The sequence below is a fragment of the Salmo salar genome, chromosome ssa12 (assembly GCF_905237065.1).
Source record: "Salmo salar chromosome ssa12, Ssal_v3.1, whole genome shotgun sequence".
Classification (NCBI taxonomy): Eukaryota; Metazoa; Chordata; class Actinopteri; order Salmoniformes; family Salmonidae; genus Salmo; species Salmo salar.
In genome coordinates, this window is record NC_059453.1 from 99711545 (window position 1) to 99735437 (window position 23893).

A 23893-nucleotide genomic window follows, 5' to 3' on the forward strand; every position below is an offset into this window, starting at 1 on the left:
CTAGAATATGCATATAATTATTGGCTTTGGATAGAAAACACTCCAAAGTTTCTAAAACTGTTTGAATGGTGTCTGTGAGTATAACAGAACTCAAATGGCAGGTCAAAACCTGAGAAGATTCTGTACAGGAAGTACCCTGTCTGACCATTTCTTGGCCTTCTTTGCCATCTCTATCCATTACAAAGGATCTCTGCTGTTACGTGACACTTCCTACGGCTGCCATAGGCTCTCAGAAGGCGGCAAAAAGCTGAATCGTGGCTTTGTAGGCTCTGGCTGAAACAAAGTAGCGCGTTTGGGTAGTGGCTGGTTACAGTACTGTGAGACTCAGGCTCGTGCCCGCGTCGACCGAAAGCTTTGTTTTCTTTCCTCTGTTTAACTAAAAGGAGATTCCCGGTCGGAATATTATCGCTTTTTTACGAGAAAAATGGCATAAAAATGGATTTTAAACAGCGGTTGACATGCTTCGAAGTACGGTAATGGAATATTTAGATTTTTTTTGTCACGAATTGCGCCATGCTCGCGACCCTGATTTACCATTTCGGATAGTGTCTGGAACGCACAACAAAACGCCGCTATTTGGATATAACTATGGATTATTTGGAACCAAACCAACATTTGTTATTGAAGTAGAAGTCCTGGGAGTGCATTCTGACGAAGAACAGCAAAGGTAATCCAATTTTTCTTATAGTAAATCTGAGTTTGGTAAGTACCAAACTTGGTGGGTGTCAAAATAGCTAGCCATGATGGCCGGGCTATCTACTCAGAATATTGCAAAATGTGCTTTCACCGAAAAGCTATTTTAAAATCGGACACCGCGATTGCATAACGGAGTTCTGTATCTATAATTCTTAAAATAATTGTTATGTTTTTTGTGAACGTTTATCGTGAGTAATTTAGTAAATTCACCGGAAGTGTTCGGTGGGAATGCTAGTTCTGAACGTCACATGCTAATGTAAAAAGCTGGTTTTTGATATAAATATGAACTTGATTGAACAAAACATGCATGTATTGTATAACATAATGTCCTAGGAGTGTCATCTGATGAAGATCATCAAAGGTTAGTGCTGCATTTAGCTGTGGTTTTGTTTTTTGTGACATTATATGCTAGCTTGAAAAATGGGTGTCTGATTATTTCTGGCTGGGTACTCTGCTGACATAATCTAATGTTTTGCTTTCGCTGTAAAGCCTTTTTGAAATCGGACAGTGTGGTTAGATAAAGGAGTCTTGTCTTTAAAATGGTGTAAAATAGTCATTTGTTTGAAAAATTGAAGTTTTGGGATTTTCGAGGACTTTGTATTTCGCGCCACGCCCATCATTGGATATTGGAGCAGGTGTTCCGCTAGCGGAACGTCTAGATGTAAGAGTTACACCCCGGCCATTCTACAATCTAAGCTAGATGCCCTCAATCTCACACAAGGAACCTACCAGGTACAACCCCAAATCCGTAAACATGGGCACCCTCATAGATATCATCCTGACCAACTTGTCCTCTAAATACACCTCTGTTGTTTTCAACCAGGATCTCAGCAATCAATGACTCATTGCCTGCGTCCGTAATGGGTCCGCGGTCAAATGGCCACCCCTCATCACTGTCAAACGCTCCCTAAAACACTTCTGCAAGCAGGCCTTTCTAAATAGACCTGGCCCGGGTATCCTGGAAGGATATTGACCTCATCCCGTCAGTAGAGGATGCCTGGTTGTTCTTTTAAAAGTGCTTTCCTCACCATCTTAAATAAGCCCCTTTCAAAAAAATGTAGAACCAGGAACAGATATAGCCCTTGGTTCACCCCAGACCTGACTGCCCGTGACCAGCACAAAAACACCCAGGTTTTTCGCTAGGTAACGTGACTGAATGTAACAGTGCTGGTTCCGTCCCTCTCTTCGCCCCAACCCGGGCTCGAACCAGGGACCCTTGCACACATCAACAACTGACACCCCACGAAGCATCGTTACCCATCGCGCCACAAAAGCCGCGGTCCTTGCAACGCACGGGGAAACCCTACTTCAAGTCTCAGAGCGAGTGACGTCACTGATTGAAACGCTATTAGCGCGCACCACCGCTAACTAACTAGCCATTTCACATCGGTTACACTGCCAAACATACCCTCGTAAAACTGACCATCCTACCGATCCTCGACTTCGGTGATGTCATTTACAAAATAGCCTCCAACACTCTACTCAGCAAATTGGATGCAGTCGATCACAGTGCCATCCGTTTTGTCACCAAAGCCCCATATACTACCCACCACTGCGACCTGTACGCTCTCGTTGGCTGGCCCTCGCTTCATACTCGTCGCCAAACCCACTGGCTCCAGGTCGTCTATAAAAGTCTTTGCTAGGTAAAGCCCCGCCTTCTCAGCTCACTGGTCAGCATAGCAACACCCACCCATAGCACGCGCTCCAGCAGGTATATTTCACTGGTCAGCATAGCAACACCCACCCATAGCACGCGCTCCAGCAGGTATATCTCACTGGTCATTCCCAAATCCAACACCTCCGTTGGCCACCTTTTCTTCCAGTTCTCTGCTGCCTACGACTGGAACTAATTGCAAAAAAATATAATCACCTTCACTAACTTTAATCATCAGCTGTCAGAGCAGCTTACCGATCGCTGCAGCTGTACATAGCCCATCTGTAAATAGCCCATCCAACCAACTACCTACCTCATCACAATATTTGTTTTTCTGCTCTTTTGCACACCAGTATTTCTACTTGCACATCCTCATCTGCACATCTATCACTCCAGTGTAAATTGCTAAATTGTAATTACGTCGCCACTATTAGCCTATTTATTGCCGTAACACATTTACACACACACACACACTGCATACAGATTTACTATTGTGTTATTGACGGTATGTTTGTTTTACTCCATGTGTAACTCTGTTGTTTGTGTCGAACTGCTTTGCTTTATCTTGGCCAGGTCGCAGTTGTAAACGAGAACTTGTTCTCAACTGGCCTACCTGGTTAAAAATAAAACAAAAAGTAATATAGTGTAGTTAAAGTTTCTATAAATAGTACTGTACTTTTACGCCACTGTTGGTGCCATTGGACTGGGCAAACTAAAACAAGTGCAGCTCCAGTATTTGACCAATGATATACTTGACCAAGCAAGTCTACAAGGAAGTCAAGTATTGATGGTATGTAGAAGTAGACGCCACACCCATGGGAACCTCATTCAAAATGCCTTTTTTTTTAAGATTCATTTTATTGAGCAATTTCTGAAAATGTAATTCAACACTGTACAGTTTTGTTCAGCAAATTTCAACCAACGGCAACAAAAATCAGACACATTGTTGGTTGAGAAAAGAAAAATGTAGCACTGTGTCATGTGACAAGAGTACTTATCTATACAAGACGCAAGAGTGCAATGCAAATAACACAATAATCTAAGCAAAATGGCAATTCTGCGTACATACAAATTGCAGGGCTGCACATGTTCGTGTAACTCGAAACTATGCCATTTTGAGTAGATAATTACGTTCCTGCGTTGCATACTTGCATGAGGTATAAAATTTAGGCTTTAAAGATCCTGTGAAAAATGTATTTGCAGCAAATACGTGTTGTATAAAATCCATGACCTACTATACATACCCTAGTTCAAAATAACATGGCAACTTAACTTAGTCATTTTATACCAGTACATTGAAATGAAGATTGGCTGAAAAAAACTTTAAAAAAAAAACGTATTTTACAGCCATAGTAATCTGCTGTCATTTCCTTTAAGAACGCCTTTGGCAATCGCAATGACTGTTTGGTCCCTGGCCTGAACACAACCATACAGTATCATTTACAATATTTTCAACATATGGCAAAAAAGGATCAACTTAAGGCCCTGATTTTTTGGGCCACAACATGATTCAAAACATTTGAACACTTCACTTTCCCTAACATTAAACCTGACCTAACAAAAACCTTAAACTTAACCCATTCCTTAATTTGACTGTACTTTTGTCCTGCAACTTCTGGGATGGTGAAAATGGCAACAAAACAATGTGCCAATTAAATCCAGAGTGAGGCAGGATGAAGACGCAGCAAGCCAATAAAAAAAAAAAAAAAACACTAAGAGAGGCTAAACCACAATTATGGTTGTGTCCCAAATGGCACCCAATTCCCCATTTAGTCCATTACATTTGACCAGAACCCTATGGGACACGAGTCAAAAGTAGTGCACTATAAAAGGGGAATAGGGTGCCATTTGGGACACAGTCCCTGTGAAGTAGGCTACCCTTGATTGACTCGTGCCCACTACAATACAACATGTTCAATGCCAAACTTAAAATAAGTAATGGAAGCAGCACAAACCCGAAACCATTCAACTAAACTAATGATGAAAGATAGATCACAAAACACTTTGTGGCAACTTCTTCACAAATGGCCAGATTTAGCTGGTACCCAGTTAGCACCGATGCAAAGTTAGCGTCCGATCTAAGACCGTAAACTAATATCTGTTCATGTTTCCATTTTCAAAAAAACTGGAATAATTCTGCAATCCAGGTTCAATAAAATACTTCAAAAATGAAGAGGGTGGTTGATGATGCTATTAAATGCTTTACCCAGAGAAAATATAATTATATTTCAACAAAAAAATAAAAAAAGCCACTACAAAAATACTATTTATTTTAGGTAAAAAGAACGAGGCCATTTTAACTTAGTCCTGCAATGGAATTGTTACGATTCGAGTGCTTACATTCAGCAAACACAGAATAAATTTGAGGCTGTCAAAGTTTCAACTCAATGAAACAGTCTAGACTACACAAAAGTAGATACAAATGGCAATCAAATGAGTCAGTGACAACAGGAAGAGCTAAATCAAGATGATGAGTCTTGCACATTCATTTCAGGTGACTGAAATCTGCAAACTGTCGTGTAGGCTAGACCAAATAGGGTAAACATTTTATTTTTGTTCTTGCAAGAAAAGTGATCCTACAGTGACACTGTTTACCAAATCTATCGGTCCATCCTCAAGGTACAAAACAGAAGCTAGTAAAGAAAAACGAATGCGCACCGTTCTGCACCGTAATGTCTATGGAGTGTCTTTCAACTTCTGCGACACGTTCAGTTTCTTCAGTCCTGTTGACACGTCAGATTCATGCCATCATCCCGTCGTTGCACAATACAAGAAACTTACTTTACTGTAGTCAGACGATGCCGACATGATGATGTTCCCCTTCTGGCTTTCAACAGTCAAGCCTCGTTACGAAATGAACGCTAGGCTAAGAAGTCGCTGGAGATATCACGCTGGTTTTCCGCTACAGTTCCATATAGCGGTCGTATCTGTATCACAGGGGATAGGTTCACCTGTAGGATCCTCTGGGCCTTCCTCCTCAGTTCCTCCACCGTGACGCAGTCATCCACTTTGACCACCTTCCACCGCAGGCTATTCTCGTCCAGCCGACACTCCTCCTGATCGTTCATCACCCACAGAGACTGGTCGTCCCTCCAGGACCGTCTGTGGTTTGACACGTCAATCTTGTAGTTGTAAACTCCTCGGCCGTTTTGATACATCACTGGGGCGGAGTCTCCGATAAGGGCTCCGTTCCATTCCAGACCGACCAATGCCACTGCTTTTGGTGTTCTACCCATGTTCTGCGAAGGCAGCAACGGGATCCCTGAAAGTGTTGGAAGTTGAGAGTGAATCTGTAGTCTCGCGGTGTGGCCTCTCGTCAAACCTGTAATGTTTGTTAGTTTCAGACATTGCTGTATCAGTGGAGGTTCAATAGTCATAGCCGGAGGTCTGGAAAAGACAGACCCCTTGTGAGATTCTGATGCACTAGTAGTCCACGATGCGTACTTGTTAGACTCCTTCTTCTTCTTCTTCCTTCCCCTCTTCTTGCCTGTCCTTGAGCCCTTGCTAGCCATGTCTGTACAGCACATCTCTTCTGGTAGTGTTCTGGCTGTACAAGATCTATATCCGTAAACATCTTTGCTTCGTAACACTGTGGGCTTGTGGCCTTCTTCTTTAAGCCCTTGGAGAAAGGTTACCAGTTCCTCGGTGTCCGAGAGATCCTTTGACATGGGGTTGAGGATCTGTAACGCCTCTAGAAGGACGGTCTGTCCAGCTGAGGCGATTCTGGACCAGGAGTTGACGGCCTTCTCCACAACCGGGTCTGTGTAATTCATGACATCTGCCTTGAGGTAAAATGTTTGAGAGCTCCCGAAGTCTGTCTTGCTTTTCACCCTGTTGAGAGAATTGAGAGTAGCAGTTTCCAATAAATAATTTTTTTTTAAATCAAGAAGACAAACTAATGCTTACTGCTGTAGGAAAGGGGACCTAAAAGGGATCACTTCTATGGGTTGGGACTGATTTCAAGCACTTATTTCAATTGCAAAAGAAGAAGCAATGTGACTATTTGCACAAGCATGTAGGAAATAGCTATATTGTCACACTTGGAAAGTGGAATGTAGGCGAAACATAAGCCGAGATGGCTTTCCAGTTTGCTTGCAAAGAGCGGTGCTATAGCTAACTATCCATAAATAAACTTAATTGCTTAGCTAGTAGGGATGGGCACAAGTACTCGATTCAAGGTTTTGTATTCAGTTACCAAGGAGTACTTAACATTCTCAAAATGCAACCAATTAGCAAGTTGATATAACATTTCAAAACAGGGATTGACACAAAGGGTTGCCTTATTGCCTGAGGAAAGTAAACAGAGCAGTCATGCTAGTTGAGCCTGCTCTGAGGTCGCCCTATTGGGCAGGTGAAATAAAAAAAAAATAGGAAGGGGGATGGCAGTTGGGCAAGTTGAGCTTGCTCTGATTTATTCATTTTTTTCTTCATACAGTTCCAGAACTGGTCTTTCTGGTTCCTCCCCTGAAAGACAGGCGATATTGTATATGGCATTTCTGCATGTAAACAGCTAATCATAATAATTTACGGGCAAGTGATCATAATCTTCAGGCAAGTGGAAAAAAATACTCCTGACTTGCCTGACGAAAAAAAACAACGTGTTAAATTAATATATATTTTATATTTGACATTCTTCTAAGTAGCCACCCTTTGCCTTGATGACAGCTTGATGCCTTGATGATAGCACACTTGACATTCTCTAAACCAGATACATGAGGTAGTCACCTGGAATGCATTTCAATTAACAGGTGTGCCTCGTTAAAAGTTAATTTGTGGAATTTCTTTCCTTCTTAATGCGCTTTAGCCAATCAGTTGTGTTGTGACAAGGTAGGGATGGTATACAGAAGATAGACCTATTTGGTAAAAGACCAAGTCCATATTATGTCAAGAACAGCTCAAATAAGCAAAGACAAACGACAGCCCATCATTACTTTAAGACATGAAGGTCAGTCAACCCAGAACATGTCAAGAACTTTGAAAGTTTCTTCAAATGCAGTCTCAAAAACCATCAAGCGCTATGATGAAACTGGCTCTCATGAGGACCTCCACAGGAAAGGAAGACCCAGAGTTACCTCTGCTGCAGAGGGTAAGTTCATTAGAGTTAACTGCACCTCAGATTGTAGCCCATATAAACACTTCAGAGTTCTAGTAACAGACCCATCTCAACATCAACTGTTCAGAGGAGACTGTGTGAATCAGGCCTTCATGGTCGAATTGCTGCAAGGAAACCACTAGTAAAGGACACCAATAAGAAGAAGAGACTTGCTTGGGCCAAGAAATACGAGCAGTGGACATGAGACCGGTGGAAATCTGTCCTTTGATCTGATGAGTCCAAATTGGACATTTTGGTTCCAACCACCATGTCTTTGTGAGATGAAGAGTAGGTGAACGGATGATCTCTGCATGTGTGGTTCCCACCGTGAAGCATGGAGGAGGAGGTGTGATGGTGTGGGGGTGCTTAGCTGGTGACACTGTCAGTGATTTATTTAGAATTGATGGCACACTTAACCAGCATGGCTTCCACAGCATTCTGCAGCGATAACCATCCCATCTGGTTTGCGCTAGTGGGACTATCATTTGTTTTTCAACAGGACAATGACCCCAAAACATACCTCCAGGCTGTGTAAGGGATATTTGACCAAGAAGGAGAATGATGGAGTGCTGCATCAGATGACCTGGCCTCCACAATCAACCGACCTCAACCCAATTGAGAGGGTTTGGGATGAGGTGGACCACAGAGTGAAGGAGAAGCAGCCAACAAGTGCTCAGCATATGTGGGAACTCCTTCAAGACTGTTGGAAAAGCATTCCTTGTGAAGCTGGTTGAGAAAATGCCAAGATTGTGCAAAGCTGTCATCAAGGCAAAGGGTGGCTATTTTGAAGAATCTCAAATATAAAATATATTTTGATTTGTTTAACACTTTTTTGTTCACAACATGATTCCATGTGTTATTTCATAGTTTTGATGTCTTCACTATTATTCTACAATGTAGAAAATTGTAAAAATAAAGAAAAATCCTTGAATGAGTAGGTTTGTCCAAACTTAGTGACATTCAACTTGGCACTATCATTGGATGCCACCTTTCCAACAAGTCAGTTCATCACATTTCTGCCCTGCTTGAGCTGCCCCCGGTAAACTATAAGGGCTGTTATTGTGAAGTGGAAATATCTAGGAGCAACAATGGCTCAGTTGCAAAGTGGTAGGCCACACAATCTCACAGAACGGGACTGTCGAATGCTGAAGCAGATAACGTGTAAAAATCATCTGTCCTCGGTTGCAACATTCACTACCAAGTTCCACACTGCCTCTGGAAGCAACGTCAGCACAATAACTGTTAGTCGGGAGCTTAATGAAAAGGGTTTCCATGGCCGAGCAGCCGCACACAAGCCTAAGATCACCATGCGCAATGCCAAGTCTCGGTTGGAGTGGTGTAAAGCTCGCCCCCATTGGACTCTAGAGCAGTGGAAATGCATTCTGAATCACGCTTCACCGTCTGGACGAATCTGGATTTGGAGATGCCAGGAGAACGCTACCTGCCGCAATGCATAGTGCCAACTGTAAAGTTTGGTGGAGGAGGAATAATGGCCTGGGGCTGTTTTTCATGGTTCGGGCCCCTTAGTTCCAGTGAAGGGAAATCTGAATGCTACAGCATACAATGACATTCTAGATGATTCTGTGCTTCCAACTTTGTGGCATCAGTTTGGGGAAGGCCCTTTCCTGTTTCAGCATGACAATGCCCCCATGCACAAAGTGAGGTCCATACAGAAATTGTTTGTCAAGATCGGTGTTGAAAAACCTGTACAGAGCCTTGACCTCAACCCCATCAAACACCTTTGAATTGGAACCGATATTTAGCCGACTGCGAGCCAGGCCTAATCGCCCAACATCAGTGTCCGACCTCACTAATACTCTTGTACTGAATGGAACCAATGTTCCAACATCTAGTGGAAATCCTTCCCAGAAGAGTGGAGGCTGTTATAGCAGCAAAGGGGGGGACCAACTCCATATTAATGACTTCCCAGAAGATTGGAGGCTGTTATAGCAGCAAAGGGGGGGGACCAACTCCATATTAATGACTTCCCAGAAGAGTGGAGGCTGTTATAGCAGCAAAGGGGGGGGACCAACTCCATATTAATGACTTCCCAGAAGAGTGGAGGTTGTTATAGCAGCAAAGGGGGGGACCAACTCCATATTAATTACTTCCCAGAAGAGTGGAGGCTGTTATAGCAGCAAAGGGGGGGACCAACTCCATATTAATGACTTCCCAGAAGAGTGGAGGCTGTTATAGCAGCAAAGGGGGGGACCAACTCCATATTAATGACTTCCCAGAAGAGTGGAGGCTGTTATAGCAGCAAAGGGGGGGGACCAACTCCATATTAATGACTTCCCAGAAGAGTGGAGGCTGTTATAGCAGCAAAGGGGGGGGACCAACTCCATATTAATGACTTCCCAGAAGATTGGAGGCTGTTATAGCAGCAAAGGGGGGACCAACTCCATATTAATGACTTCCCAGAAGAGTGGAGGCTGTTATAGCAGCAAAGGGGGGGACCAACTCCATATTAATGACTTCCCAGAAGAGTGGAGGCTGTTATAGCAGCAAAGGGGGGGGACCAACTCCATATTAATGACTTCCCAGAAGATTGGAGGCTGTTATAGCAGCAAAGGGGGGACCAACTCCATATTAATTACTTCCCAGAAGAGTGGAGGCTGTTATAGCAGCAAAGGGGGGGACCAACTCCATATTAATGACTTCCCAGAAGAGTGGAGGCTGTTATAGCAGCAAAGGGGGGGGACCAACTCCATATTAATGACTTCCCAGAAGAGTGGAGGCTGTTATAGCAGCAAAGGGGATTGCAGCCAAAATAAATGCTTCAGAGTTCAAGTAACAGACACATCAACATCAACTGTTCAGAGGAGACTGCAGCAACTTGACCATGAAGGCCTGATTCACACAAAGAAACCACTACTAAAAGGACACCAATAATAAGAGACTTGCTTGGGCCAAGAAACACAAGCAATGGACATTAGAAATCTGTCCTTTGTGATGATTCCAAACTGGAGATTTTTGGCCATGTCTTTGTGAGACGCAGAGTAGGTGAACAGATGATCTCCGCATGTGTGGTTCCCACCATGAAGCATGGAGGAGGAGGTGTGATGTTGCTTTGCTGGTGACACTGTTAGTGATTTATTTAGAATTCAAGGCACACTTAACCAGCATGGCTACCACAGCATTCTGCATCGAGTGGGACTATAATTTATTTTTCAACAGGACAATGACCCAACACACCTCCAAGCTGTGTAAGGGCTATTTGACCAAGACTGAGAGTGATGGAGTGCTGCATCAGATGACCTGGCCTCCACAATCACCTGACCTTAACCCAATTGAGATGGTTTGGGATGAGTCGGACCGCAGAGTGAAGGAAAAGCAGTCAACAAGTGCTCAGCATATGTGTGAACTCCTTCAGGTAGAGCTGGTTGAGAGAATGCCAAGAGTGTGCAAAGCTGTCAACAAGGCAAAGGGTGGCTACTTTGAAGAATCTCAAAAATATTTTTATTTGTTAAACACTTTTTTGGTTACTACATGATTCCATATGTGTTATTTCATAGTTTTGATGTCTTCACTATTATTCTACAATGTAGAAAATAGTACAAATAAAGAAAAAAAAACCTTGAATGAGTAGGTGTGTCCAAACTTTTGACTGGTACTATAAATACAGATACACCGTGCCTTCTGAAAGTATTCAGACCCCCTTGACTTTTTCCACATTTTTTTCTTAAAATGATTGAATAAAAATAAGAAATAATCCTCAGCAATCTACACACAACACCCCCTAATGACAAAGCCAAAATAGCTTAAGAAAATTACCACATTTGTAAAAAAAAAAATGTAATAAAAAAAAGATACCTTATTTACATAAGTATTCAGTCCTTTTCTTGAAATTGAGCTCAGGTGCATCCTGTTTCCATTGATCATCCTTGAGATTGATTGATTGGAGTCCACCTGTGGTAAATTCAATTGATTTGGACATGATTTGGAAAGGCACACACCTGTCTATATAAAGGTCCCACAGTTGACAGTGCTGTCAGAGGAAAAACAAAGCCATGAGGTCAAAGGAATTCTCTGTAGACCCCCGAGACAGGGTTGTGTTGAGGAACAGATCTGGAGAAGGGTCCAAAACATTTCTGCAGCATTCAAGGTCCCCAAGTAAACAGTGACCTCCATAATTCTTAAATGTTAGTAGTTTGGAAACACCAAGACTCTTCCTAGAGCTGGCTGCCCGGACAAACTGAGCAACCGGAGGAGAAGGTCCTTGGTCAGGGAGGTGACCAAGAACCCGATGGTTTGTGGAGATGGGACAAACTTCCAGAAGGACAACCATCTCTGCAGCACTCCACCAATCAGGTCTTTATGGTAGAGTGACCAGACGGAAGCCACTCATCAGTAAAAGGCACATGACAGCCCGCTTGGAGTTTGCCAAAAGGCACCTAAAGACTCTCAGACCAGAGAAACAAGATTCTCTGGTCTGATGAAAGCAAGATTGAACTTTTTGGCCTGAATGCCAAGCGTCACATCTGGAGGAAACCTGGCACCATCCCTACGGTGAAGCATGGTGGTGGCAGCATCATGCTGTGGGGATGTTTTCAGCGGCAGGGACTGGGAGGCTAGTCAGGATTGAGGGTAAGATGAACGGAGCAAAGTACAGAGAGATCCTTGATGAAAACCTGCTCCAGAGCGCTCAGGACCTCAGACTGGGTGAAGGTTCACCTTCCAACAGGACAACAACCCTGAAGCACACAGCCAAGACAACGCAGGAGTGGCTTCGGGACAAATCTCTGAATGTCCTTGAGTGGCCCAGCCAGAGCCCGGACTTGAACCTGATCGAACATCTCTGGAGAGACCTGAAAATAGCTGTGCAGCAACGCTCCCCATCCAACCTGACAGAGCTTGAGAGGATCTGCAGAGAAGAATGTGAGAAACTCCCCAAATACAGGTGTGCCAAGCTTGTAGCGTCATACCCAAGAAGACTCGAGGCTGTAATCACTGCCAAAGGTGCTTCAACAAAGTACTGATTAAAGGGTAGAATACTTATGCAAATGTGATATTTTTGTTGTTGTTGAAATTAGCAAACATTTCTAAAAAACTGTTTTTGCTTTGTCATTATGGGATATTGTGTGTAGATTGATAATGGAATAAACTATTTAATCAATTTTAGAATTAGGATGTAACCTAACAAAATGTGGAAAAAGTCAAGGGTCTGAATACTTTCCAAATGAACTATATGTATACATGCATACATACAGTGCCTTTGGAAAGTATTCAGACCCCTTGACTTTTTCCACATTTTGTTAGGTTACATCCTTATTATGAAATGGATCAAACATATACATTTTCCTTTATTATATTCCACTACCACCGCTCCCCTAATTGGAATAAACTAATGAATACCACCACTTAGGCTTCTACTTCCAGTTTATACGTACTATATACATTTTACAGACTATTTTAGAATAGTTATATTTTGTTTGTTTAAGTCCTGGCCTTCCTCCATTTCTGATGTCTATTTTCCATCTATTTTTAAAATGTGCTGTTCTGAACCTATATGCATTTTATGGACACAGTGTATTTAGTCATCCTGGTTATTATAGTCCCACCCTTCAGCTCCATTCAACCCCTCCCATCTATCTCTTAACACCATCCACATTGGATTTCTATTTGCCATATATTTTGTGATGTTTCACAAAAGTTGTGAACCATTCTATTCTCAGTTTCTACAGATTGAAAATTAAAGATGAGCATTTCTGCTCAAAGTATTATATTATTGATTGACTATGACTTTTCAAATCACCCAGTATTGCTATCTGCAGTGTTAGTTCTAGGTAAATGTTGTAATTCTTCAGCCATTTCTGGACCTGTGACCAAAAACAAGCTACATATGGACAGTACCAAAATACATGATCTAATGACTCTGCCTCGTTGCAGCAAAATCGGCAGAGCTGGGAAGGTTGTGTCCGCCATTTATATAACATTATATTGGTTGCAAGAATTTTGTATAATAATTTAAATAGAAAAATTCTTAGTCTTGAATCTGGCGTTGTGTGGCGTATCAGTTCATAAACCACGTGCCATGTAATCAGTAGATCGAAAATCTCTTCCCAAATATTTTGCAATCTATATGGCACGGCTGTCAATTTTTGCAGTAATGCTGCAATTAGTTGGTTGTCATTTTGGGTAGAGCAGACATTTCCATATCTATGTGTTAGCTGCATGTGTATTATATAATTTACAAAGATAATACCTTTTTTTAATCAATTAGTATATTTCAGTTTAAATCCCAATATTTGTTCTGTCTTTTCGGGTGATTAAACTGAAATTGCAACCAACTTTCTTTGGCTTTTTTATTTTTATTTTTATAAATATCCATATTTTGGAGATTATTTCATTTCAAATAACCAAAAGTGAGAGGTTGTAATCTGAATAAAAGGAAAAAGGCCATGCTTGAACATGTGGTAAGAAATTCTTACTAATTTGCTAGAAAACCCGTTTGGATTTAAGTTACGTAATTTCCGGACTATAAGCCGCTACTTTTTTCCCCACGCATTGAACCTCGCAGCTTAAACAATGGATTTTATGGATTTTTCCCGCTTTCAAATAAAAAATAAATAAATAAATACATTCTGTGACGTGCTCAGTTTTTTGGCGGCATGAAGCTTTCATTAGACCAATGAAATTGCCGAACGGGTTAAGGTCAAACTACTTTTTTGTTTACTGTTTAGATTAAACCGGGCGCGCTCAAACTTCCCATCATTCTGATTACGGTAGTCATTTTGTCACCCTCATCGTGGCAAAGACACGGAGAAATGCATATGATGCAGCTTTCAAGTTGAAGGCGATTGATCTGGCTGTTGGAAAAGGAAATAGAGCTGCTGCACGAGAGCTTGTTCTGGAGCAATGACTTTCTTGGTAGGCCACTGTTTACTGCTAATTTTGTGTTACAAGCTGTGTTTCGTTAAAGCCTATTTATTTTTGTTACAAGCCGTGTTTCGTTAAAGCCTGTGTAAAGTTAATTTGTTTCAATGTACCAGTAGGCACCTGCGGCTTATAGACATGTGCGGCTTATTTATGTTCAAAATAATATATATTTTTTAATTCAGGCTTATATTCAGGTGCGCTTAATAGTCCGGAAATTACGGTATAACTTTTGTATGACTGACGCCTTTAGTGAGAGGTCTAATGCTTTAATATTTCATAATTTTTCTGCCCTTCGAATTCATATTCATTAAATAAATAGGCACTTTTAATTTTGTTTGGCTTGCCATTCAAAATAAAATTGAATATTTTTTGCTCGTATATATATATATATATATATATATATATATTTTTTTTTCTTCTTTTAAACAGGTCGCTAGGTGTAGGCAAGACCATAAGCAAATAGGTAAACTGTGATATTATTGAAGAGTTAATCAAGGTGATATTTACACATTCAGACCATGGTAGCCAGAGCTTCTCTCTTTTTGCTAACTTTCTATAAAAATGTATTGAGTGAGAATTTATTTAATTCGGGATATGTATACAGACTATATCCACATCAGACCATTTTATTTACTACACGGTAATGTAAAAGTTTTTTTTTTTGTGATGTAATACGTAATATAGTACGCACTTATAATTTGGCTTTAATCCAGAGAGGTTAGAAAAAGTATCTAGATCCTCTATGAGGCTGTGGAGGGATTCAGACTGTGGTTTTAAAAGAAAACATCAGCATACAATGGCACCTTTGTTTTAAGCCCTGGATTTCTAATGTTTAACATTATTGTTGGATCTGATTTTAACAGCTAACAATTCAATGGCAATACAAATAGATATGCCGATAGTGGACAACCTTGTATTACGCCTCTTGAGAGTTTAAAACTTTGAGAAGTAGCCATTATTTACTATTTTACACCTAGGATTACTATACATGACTTTAACCCATTTTATAAAAGAGATTCTCCAAAATTGAAATGTTCCAGGCGTTTATATATGAACTCCAGTCGTACTTTATTTTCTGCCGTTTCAAAGTCAGCTATGAATACTAGTCCTGGTTTCCCAGATTTAGTATTCTATTGTTTCCAGTACTTGTCTTATAATATCTCCAGTGTATCGTCCATGTAAAAAACCTGTCCAATTAGGATGAATAATATGACAATACCTTCTTAAAATTCAGTGCGCTATGCATTTTCCATCACAAAACTCAAGTGTAACAATGGTTTTATTGTTTGTAGAATATGTCAAGTAGGGTTGGGCGATATGGCCCAAAAATCATATCACAAAAATGTTTCAAATTTCTGACAGTATTTTAAGTTTTTCAATATTACAGTTTGAAATAAGCCTATGCTTTGAATAGTGCATGACCCTAGGTTGGCAACAACTACATCCTAAGTCCATGCTATTCCACCTTTTTAGACCCTTTTTTGCGCCAGATTTTCTCATGAGCTATCCCGAAAAATAACGACAACCTTAAAAATCAGTACAAATAACCTTCAATTCATTTTTCATCTCATATCAAAATGAAAAACAAACCAATAAAAATGTTATTTTTTCAAATTCTCAACAATGTTTGTATATTCTCCCATACAATAATCTATACTCTTAATTTTTTGCGAACCCACTGCAGTTTGCGAACCAATGGGGTTCTCCGACCAAAAAGAGGGGTGTGAACAGCTTGTATCATGAACAGCCAATAGAAATAGACGTGGCATGCGCATTCCCCCAATGGGGGCCTGAGAGAAACGTTTGGGAACCTCTGATCTAGCTTAGTTGGTTAGCTTCTTCCAAAAATCAAGCTTCCGCTTTCTTAACAGTAGAAAAAAAATCCCCAATTGGATCAAGAGCCTCGCTGTCTAATATTTATTCTGTGGATGCAGCAAACTGTGTAGCATTTTTGAGTTACTTGTATAACTTTGAGCTAGGATGTCTGTTCTGCAAATCGCTTAGGTCAGACTGTATAAAAAAATGTTTGCAATGTGTTTGTTAGCTATTGTTAGCATTCTCTATGGGATTTTACATGTACATGGGGTTAGAAAATGTTGTTATATATATATATATATATAAAAAGGTACGACAATCTGGATACTGCTAAACCTAAATGTTAGTGTTAAATTCAGTGATACCCGATCCCTAACCATACCCTAGTTAATGATGAGAAAACAATCCCTACCCAGTCGAGCTCAGTAGATACAAGGATAAATATTTGCTCTTGGTGGGGGACGTTGTCTGATTTAGACAGCCATTCCTAGAGTAACATGTCTGGACTCTCTTTAATAACAATCAACTGCTCCTGTCATTATTTAAACTGGTAAAAGGACCGTTTTCAGTTGCTGAGGCTAAATGATTTATATCATTACGGTGCCCTCCCAGCCAACTTGACAACTGTGTGAAGCATTGGAGTCAACATGGCCTAACATCCCTGTGGAACGCTTTTTACACCTTGTCGAGTCCATGCCCTGACGAATTAAGGCTGTTCTGAGGGCAAAGGGGGGGGATGCGCAACTCAATATTAGGAAGGTGTTCCTAATGTTTGGTACAGTGCCTTTAGAAAAATATTCACCCCATTTGGCATTTTTCTTATTTTGTTACATAATAACCTGTAATTTAAATGTTTTTTTATTTGGATTTCATGTCCAAATTGGTGAAATGGAAAAACTTGTTTCAAACAATTCCAAAAAATTACAAATGGAAAAGTGGTGCGTGCATATGTATTCACCCCTTTGCTATGAAGCCCCTAAATAAGATCTGGTGCAACCAATTACCTTCAGAAGTCACATAATCAGTTAAAGTCCACCTGTGTGCAATCTAAGTGTCACATGATCTGTCACATGATCTAAGTATATATACACACACCTGTTCTGAAAGGCCCCAGAGTATGCAACACCACTAAGCAAGGGGCACCATGAAGACCAAGGAGCTCTCCAAACAGGTCAGGGACAAAGTTGTGGAGAAGTACAGATCAGAGTTGGGTTATAAAAAAAATAAATCGGAAACTTTGAACATCCCACGGAGCTCCATTAAATACATTATTAAAAAATGGAAAGAATATGGCCCCACAACAAACCTCCCAAGAGAGGGCCGCTCACCAAAACTCACAGACCAGGCAAGGAGGGCATTAATCAGTGAGGCAACAAAGAGACCAAAGATAACCCTGAAGGAGCTGCAAAGCGCCTCAGCGGAGATTGGAGTATCTGTCCATAGGACTGCTTTAAGCCGTACACGCCACAGAGCTGGGCCTTACAGAAGAGTGGCCAGAAAAATGCCATTGATTAAAGAAAGAAATAAGCAAACACATTTGGTGTTCGCCAAAAGGCATGTGGGAATCTCCCCAAACATATGGATGAATGTACTCTGGTCAGATGAGACTAAAATTGAGCTTTTTGGCCATCAAGGAAAACGCTATGTCTGGCACAAACCCAGCACATCTCATTATGCCGAGAACACCATCCCCACAGTGAAGCATGGTGGTGGCAGCATCATGTTATGGGGATGTTTTTCCATCGGCAGGGACTGGGAAACTGGTCAGAATTGAAGGAATGATGGATGGCGCTATATACAGGGAAATATACAGGGAAATTCTTGAGGGAAACCTGTTTCAGTCTTCCAGAGATTTGAGACTGGGACGGAGGTTCACCTTCCAGCAAGACAATGACCCTAAGCATACTGCTAAGCAACACTCGAGTGGTTTAAGAGGAAACATTTAAAAAGTCTTGGAATGGCCTTGTCAAAGCCCAGACCTCAATCCAATTGAGAATCTATGGTATGACTTAAAGATTGCTGTTCACCAGCAGGAACTCATCCAACTTGAATGAGCTCGAGCAGTTTTGCCTTGAAGAATGGGCAAAAATCCCAGTGGCTAGATGTGCCAAGCTTATAGAGACATACCCAAAAAGAGACTTGCAGCTGTATTTGCTGCAAAAGGTGGTTCTACAAAGTATTGACTTTGAGGGGTGAATAGTTAAGCACTCTCAAGTTTTCCGTTTTTTGTCTTATTTCTTGTCTTATTTCACACACAAAAAAATACTGTGCATCTTCAAAGTGGCATGTTGTGTAAATCAAATGATAAACCACCCAAAAATCTATTTTAATTCCAAGTTGTAAGGCAACAAAATAGGAAAAATACCAAGGGGGATGATTTCGCAAGGCGCTGTATACTCGGTGTAGTAAAATATGGTATACCGCAAAGTGGTGCTGTGACGGTCTTGGAATTTTTGTTGACTTCATTGGTTATCCAAATGACCACAGCCACCATTACAATCATCCCAATAGCAAAACAGACTAAACATTTGTATATACAGTGGGGGGGAAAAGTATTTGATCCTCTGCTGATTTTGTAAGTTTGCCCACTGACAAAGAAATGATCAGTCTATAATTTTAATGGTAGGTTTATTTGAACAGTGAGAGACAGAATAACAACAAAAATATCCAGAAAAACACATGTCAAAATTGTTATAAATTGATTTGCATTTTAATGAGGGAAATAAGTATTTGACCCCCTCTCAATCAGAAAGATTTCTGGCTCCCAGGTGTCTTTTATACAGGTAACGAGCTGAGATTAGGAGCACACTCTTAAAGGGAGTGCTCCTAACCACAGCTTGTTACCTGTAAAAAAGACACCTGTCCACAGAAGCAATCAATCAATCAGATTCCAATCTCTCCCCCATGGCCAAGACCAAAGAGCTCTCCAAGGATGTCAGGGACAAGATTGTAGACCTACACAAGGCTGGAATGGGCTACAAGACCATCGCCAAGCAGCTTGGTGAGAAGGTGACAACATTTGGTGCGATTATTCGCAAATGGAATGAACACAAAAGAACTGTCAATCTTCCTCGGCCTGGGGCTCCATGCAAGATCTCACCTCGTAGAGTTGCAATGATCATGAGAATGGTGAGGAATAAGCCCAGAACTACACGGGAGGATCTTGTCAATGATCTCAAGGCAGCTGGGACCATAGTCACCAAGAAAACAATTGGTAACACACTATGCCGTGAAGGACTGAAATCCTGCAGCGCCCGCAAGGTCCCCCTGCTCAAGAATACATATACATGCCCGTCTGAAGTTTGCCAATGAACATCTGAATGATTCAGAGGACAACTGGTGAAAGTGTTGTGGTCAGATGAGACCAAAATGGAGCTCTTTGACATCAACTCAACTCGCCATGTTTGGAGGAGGGCATATACAAATGTATATACAAATGCTGCCTATGACCCCAAGAACACCATCCCCACAGTCAAACATGGAGGTGGAAACATTATGCTTTGGGGGTGTTTTTCTGCTAAGGGGACAGGACAACTTCACCGCATCAAAGGGATGATGACGGTGCCATGTACTGTCAAATCTTGGGTGAGAACCTCCTTCCCTCAGCCAGGGCATTGAAAATGGGTCGTGGATGGGTATTCCAGCATGACAATGACCCAAAACACACGGCCAAGGCAACAAAGGAGTGGCTCAAGAAGAAGCACATTAAGGTCCTGGAGTGGCCTAGCCAGTCTCCAGACCTTAATCCCATAGAAAATCTGTGGAGGGAGCTGAAGGTTCGAGTTGCCAAACTTCAGCCTCGAAACCTTAATGAGAAGATCTGCAAAGAGGAGTGGGACAAAATCCCTCCTGAGATGTGTGGGGTCAAATACCTATTTCCCTCATTAAAATGCAAATAGTTTTATAACATTTTTGACATGCGTTTTTCTGGATTTTTTTAATTGTTATTCTGTCTCTCACTGTTCAAATAAACCTACTATTAAAATTATAGATTGATCATTTCTTTGTAAGTGGGCAAACGTACAAAATCAGCAGGGGTTCAAATACTTCCCCCCCCACTGTATATATTTTTTTAAGACTAATTCTCCTCACCTCCGCTCCTGATTGCATGTGATGCAGGGAGGAAGAGGAGGAGGGGGGAGCTTTGCCTAGGCAACCGAAGAGTCAGTACAACACCTTGCTGAAATAAGGAGCAACAAAGTTATTACGTTTTTATATAAAAAAAAAAACATATTTAAAAAAAATGCATGCTTCCTCTTTTTGAACGCCTCCAATCAGCTGTTTGTTCCACAACACAAAATACTAAAACTGTACTTTTTTTCCCTCCTCCCATCTCTCCTGATGTTGACGTTAGATGAAAACCAGGCTTACTTTTACTTTGCTGCTTTTGGGTCAAGTTTGTGGACTTGAAGTTAATTTAAAAATACATTTACTTTTTTAGGGTTTTAATTTTATTTTCATGATGGTCTTCATCAATAATCATTGGGTATACAAATATAAATTTACCTGACAGCGCTAACGTCAAGTGTAGTAGAAAATGTGTTATGGTGAATTCCCCTTCAGTCTAGTTTCACTTTAAAAAAAAGGTTTAAAATGAGAGAAAACGACATTTTCACGAGTATATGAAAACAGACCTCTCAAATGACAACCCCAACTAGGCTAGTTAGCTATATTTATTAACAGTTAGCAGCCACTCCTAAAGTATTTTTTACTAGCTACCATATCACTTTGGTTAATAACATGGTCTTCAAAAAGCGTCTTGACTACGCAATATTCAATCAAGGGAGGGAAAATCTTCCCTGTGCTGAATAGCCTGCCAACCAACTGTTTCACATGCTGTTCTGTAGAGATCTAGGCGATGCCTTATTACAAAAGGTAGTAGGCTATAATGTGGACATACTAGTGCTACACAGAGACTACGAAACGACACATTTAGCCTCTATGGTGGAGCAGTTGCAGCACAGGAAAGCAGTGGGCGTGGCTCACCCCCACAACAGTTGAACAGTGAGATCTAAATATTGATAGTTTTTCAGTGATATAACAAGTTAGTGTCGATGGAAAGTAGGCCTAAAGTGTTATTTATACCATACGCAAGAACACAATCTACGCAAATTGGTGATCTTTCGTAATTCTGGCGAGTTACAAATTGAGAGGTTGCTCACATTTATGTATATACACTGGATTAACTGCCATTTTGCGCAGCAAAATGTTACTTTTTGCATGTAGTTTGTTTAGTTTTGCGTAGGGTATAAATTAGGCTTAAATGTAATGGATTACTGTTCTTAGAAGTAACGAGTTGTGTATTATTACACATAATGACCCCAACACTAGTGGTAGCGCCCCTTGTGGTATGGAGGAACAAACCCCCCCACACCCCATGAGTGGATATGAAAACCTTTGGTAACTCCCATCCCAAAACTAGCTAGTTTTAAATTAAATGTAAATATGACCAAAAAAAAAAAAAAAAAAAACTTAGTAAGAACAGAAAGGGGTTTACAATAACCTACAAACAAAGAAAATCAAATGTATTTTAAAATTAAAATCTCAATAATACGACGTAAATGAGACTTTACACAAAGCTAGCTAGCGACAGCCGGGTCACTAGTAGAATGACGTTACCACACACTTCCCTCTCAGTTATCAAGCAACACTGTTTTTGCTACGCGATTTTTTGGTTGTTGTTGTGTGTTTCCTTACGCTTTTCTCTGCGTTCAACGCGAAATTGGAGCCCAGAATTTGGGAGGAGGGGGGGAAAAAATGCCATTAGATGAAACATGACAGCTACCAAAGAGACGCAAATATTCTAGTCTAAATAAATAAATAAAACCTTACCTTTCAACGGTTTTAAGCAAGGATCATCCGGTCCAGTAGCAACTGAAGTCTAGATTAAAATGGCTGCAACGGTGCGAATTGACTCAGTGAAAAGAGGCGGGGATAATGATTTAAAAAAACAAAAAGGAAACTGGGTGGAATGAACACCCATATAAGGAAGAAGGGGCGTTCACCCGTTCCGCTTTTCTTATTTTTTTTTAGTTCGGTCAAAGATTTTCTATTATATTAACAAGATATTCGAGTGACCACTCTAACAATGGCAACACAAGTCCACAAAGATGTAAGTCAAACGGGAAGGAGGCGAGATCAGGTGGGACCATTCTAGCCAATGAGACGGCAGATACGCGAGTGCACAACAGGCCATAGAGATAGATAGAGGACTCATCTTTGTATCTGTGCCATTATTTCCCAATCGTTTCGTTTTGAACATAACCACAATTTTTTTGTTTGTTCTGTTCCAGTGTTTCTGACCAGCAAAATAAAGTTCTGAACCGGATCTAACCCCCCAAAAAGTAACGGTTTATATTGTTCCTTCTGTTCCTTTTTTAACCAGTGAAATCAACCAATTTTTTACTTTTAGCTCATTAAATGACTTCACCAATCAGTGCGGATGGAGCAGGCCAGCTAGTTGTTTAGACCAGTCAGTGCGGATGGAGCAGGCCAGCTAGTTGTTTAGACCAGTCAGTGCGGATGGAGCAGGCCAGCTAGTTGTTTAGACCAATCAGTGCGGATGGAGCAGGCCAGCTAGTTGTTTAGACCAATCAGTGCGGATGGAGCAGGCCAGCTAGTTGTTTAGACCAGTCAGTGCGGATGGAGCAGGCCAGCTAGTTGTTTAGACCAGTCAGTGCGGATGGAGCAGGCCAGCTAGTTGTTTAGACCAGTCAGTGCGGATGGAGCAGGCCAGCTAGTTGTTTAGACCAGTCAGTGCGGATGGAGCAGGCCAGCTAGTTGTTTAGACCAATCAGTGCGGATGGAGCAGGCCAGCTAGTTGTTTAGACCAATCAGTGCGGATGGAGCAGGCCAGCTAGTTGTTTAGACCAATCAGTGCGGATGGAGCAGGCAAGCTAGTTGTTTAGACCAGTCAGTGCGGATGGAGCAGGCCAGCTAGTTGTTTAGACCAGTCAGTGCGGATGGAGCAGGCCAGCTAGTTGTTTAGACCAATCAGTGCGGATGGAGCAGGCCAGCTAGTTGTTTAGACCAGTCAGTGCGGATGGAGCAGGCCAGCTAGTTGTTTAGACCAATCAGTGCGGATGGAGCAGGCCAGCTAGTTGTTTAGACCAATCAGTGCGGATGGAGCAGGCCAGCTAGTTGTTTAGACCAGTCAGTGCGGATGGAGCAGGCCAGCTAGTTGTTTAGACCAATCAGTGCGGATGGAGCAGGCCAGCTAGTTGTTTAGACCAGTCAGTGCGGATGGAGCAGGCAAGCTAGTTGTTTACATGCATGATGGACAGAGAAGTGTAGCTTATGGTGCAAGATGTGACAGAAATGTTACAGGTGGGGAGAGAGCGACAAGAGGGTTGAGAAGCAGGGCTTGAAGCGCTAAGCATTTTATTACAAGCATTATCTGAATTAGGTCCACAGAATTATACCTAGGAGGAGAGACTTCTATGAAGGAACTTTCAATATCCTTGGAGCTAGTGTTGCACATGGGGATGTGTGAAACTTACTCCTCAGCCTGAAATGTCCCCACTGGCGCCAGTGTATAGCTAGCTGTTCGAAATGCACCAACTGGTAAGACGCTTCAGGAGGGCAGTCATGTGTGTTAGCAAAGCAGAGGTCCTAGGTCTGGGCCAGGGTTGTGCCAGGTTTGGGCCAGGTCTGGGCCAGGTTTGTGCCAGGTCGGGCCAGGTTTGTGCCAGGTCTGGGCCAGGTCTGGGCCAGGTCGGGGCCAGGTTTGGGCCAGGTCTGGGCCAAATCAGGAGAAA

At 41.6% G+C, this 23893-nt stretch overlaps 1 protein-coding gene across 3 annotated transcripts; it reads right to left on the reverse strand.

Annotated features, from left to right (window-relative positions):
• Nucleotides 1–3184: 3184 nt before the first annotated feature.
• LOC106566252 (uncharacterized) lies at nucleotides 3185–22227 on the reverse strand. Of its 3 annotated transcripts, XM_014134144.2 has the most exons (3): nucleotides 21969–22216; nucleotides 20229–20316; nucleotides 3185–6181 (listed from the first exon to the last, which is right to left on the reverse strand). In XM_014134144.2, the coding sequence occupies exon 3, from the start codon at nucleotides 6121–6123 to the stop codon at nucleotides 5212–5214; it is 912 nt and encodes a 303-aa protein (XP_013989619.2). In that variant the 5' UTR covers nucleotides 6124–6181; nucleotides 20229–20316; nucleotides 21969–22216; the 3' UTR covers nucleotides 3185–5211. The 3 variants fall into 3 exon arrangements, with proteins under 3 accessions (XP_013989619.2, XP_013989618.2, XP_013989620.2); XM_014134143.2 differs by lacking the exon at nucleotides 20229–20316 and having other exon boundaries at nucleotides 21969–22227; XM_014134145.2 differs by lacking the exons at nucleotides 20229–20316; nucleotides 21969–22216 and adding an exon at nucleotides 11256–11328.
• Between the last annotated feature and the right edge of the window lie 1666 nt (nucleotides 22228–23893).

Excerpts from the sequence above, each read along its gene's own strand:
- LOC106566252 (XM_014134143.2), bottom strand. The coding sequence starts at position 6,123 with ATGAATTACACAGACCCGGTTGTGGAGAAGGCCGTCAACTCCTGGTCC.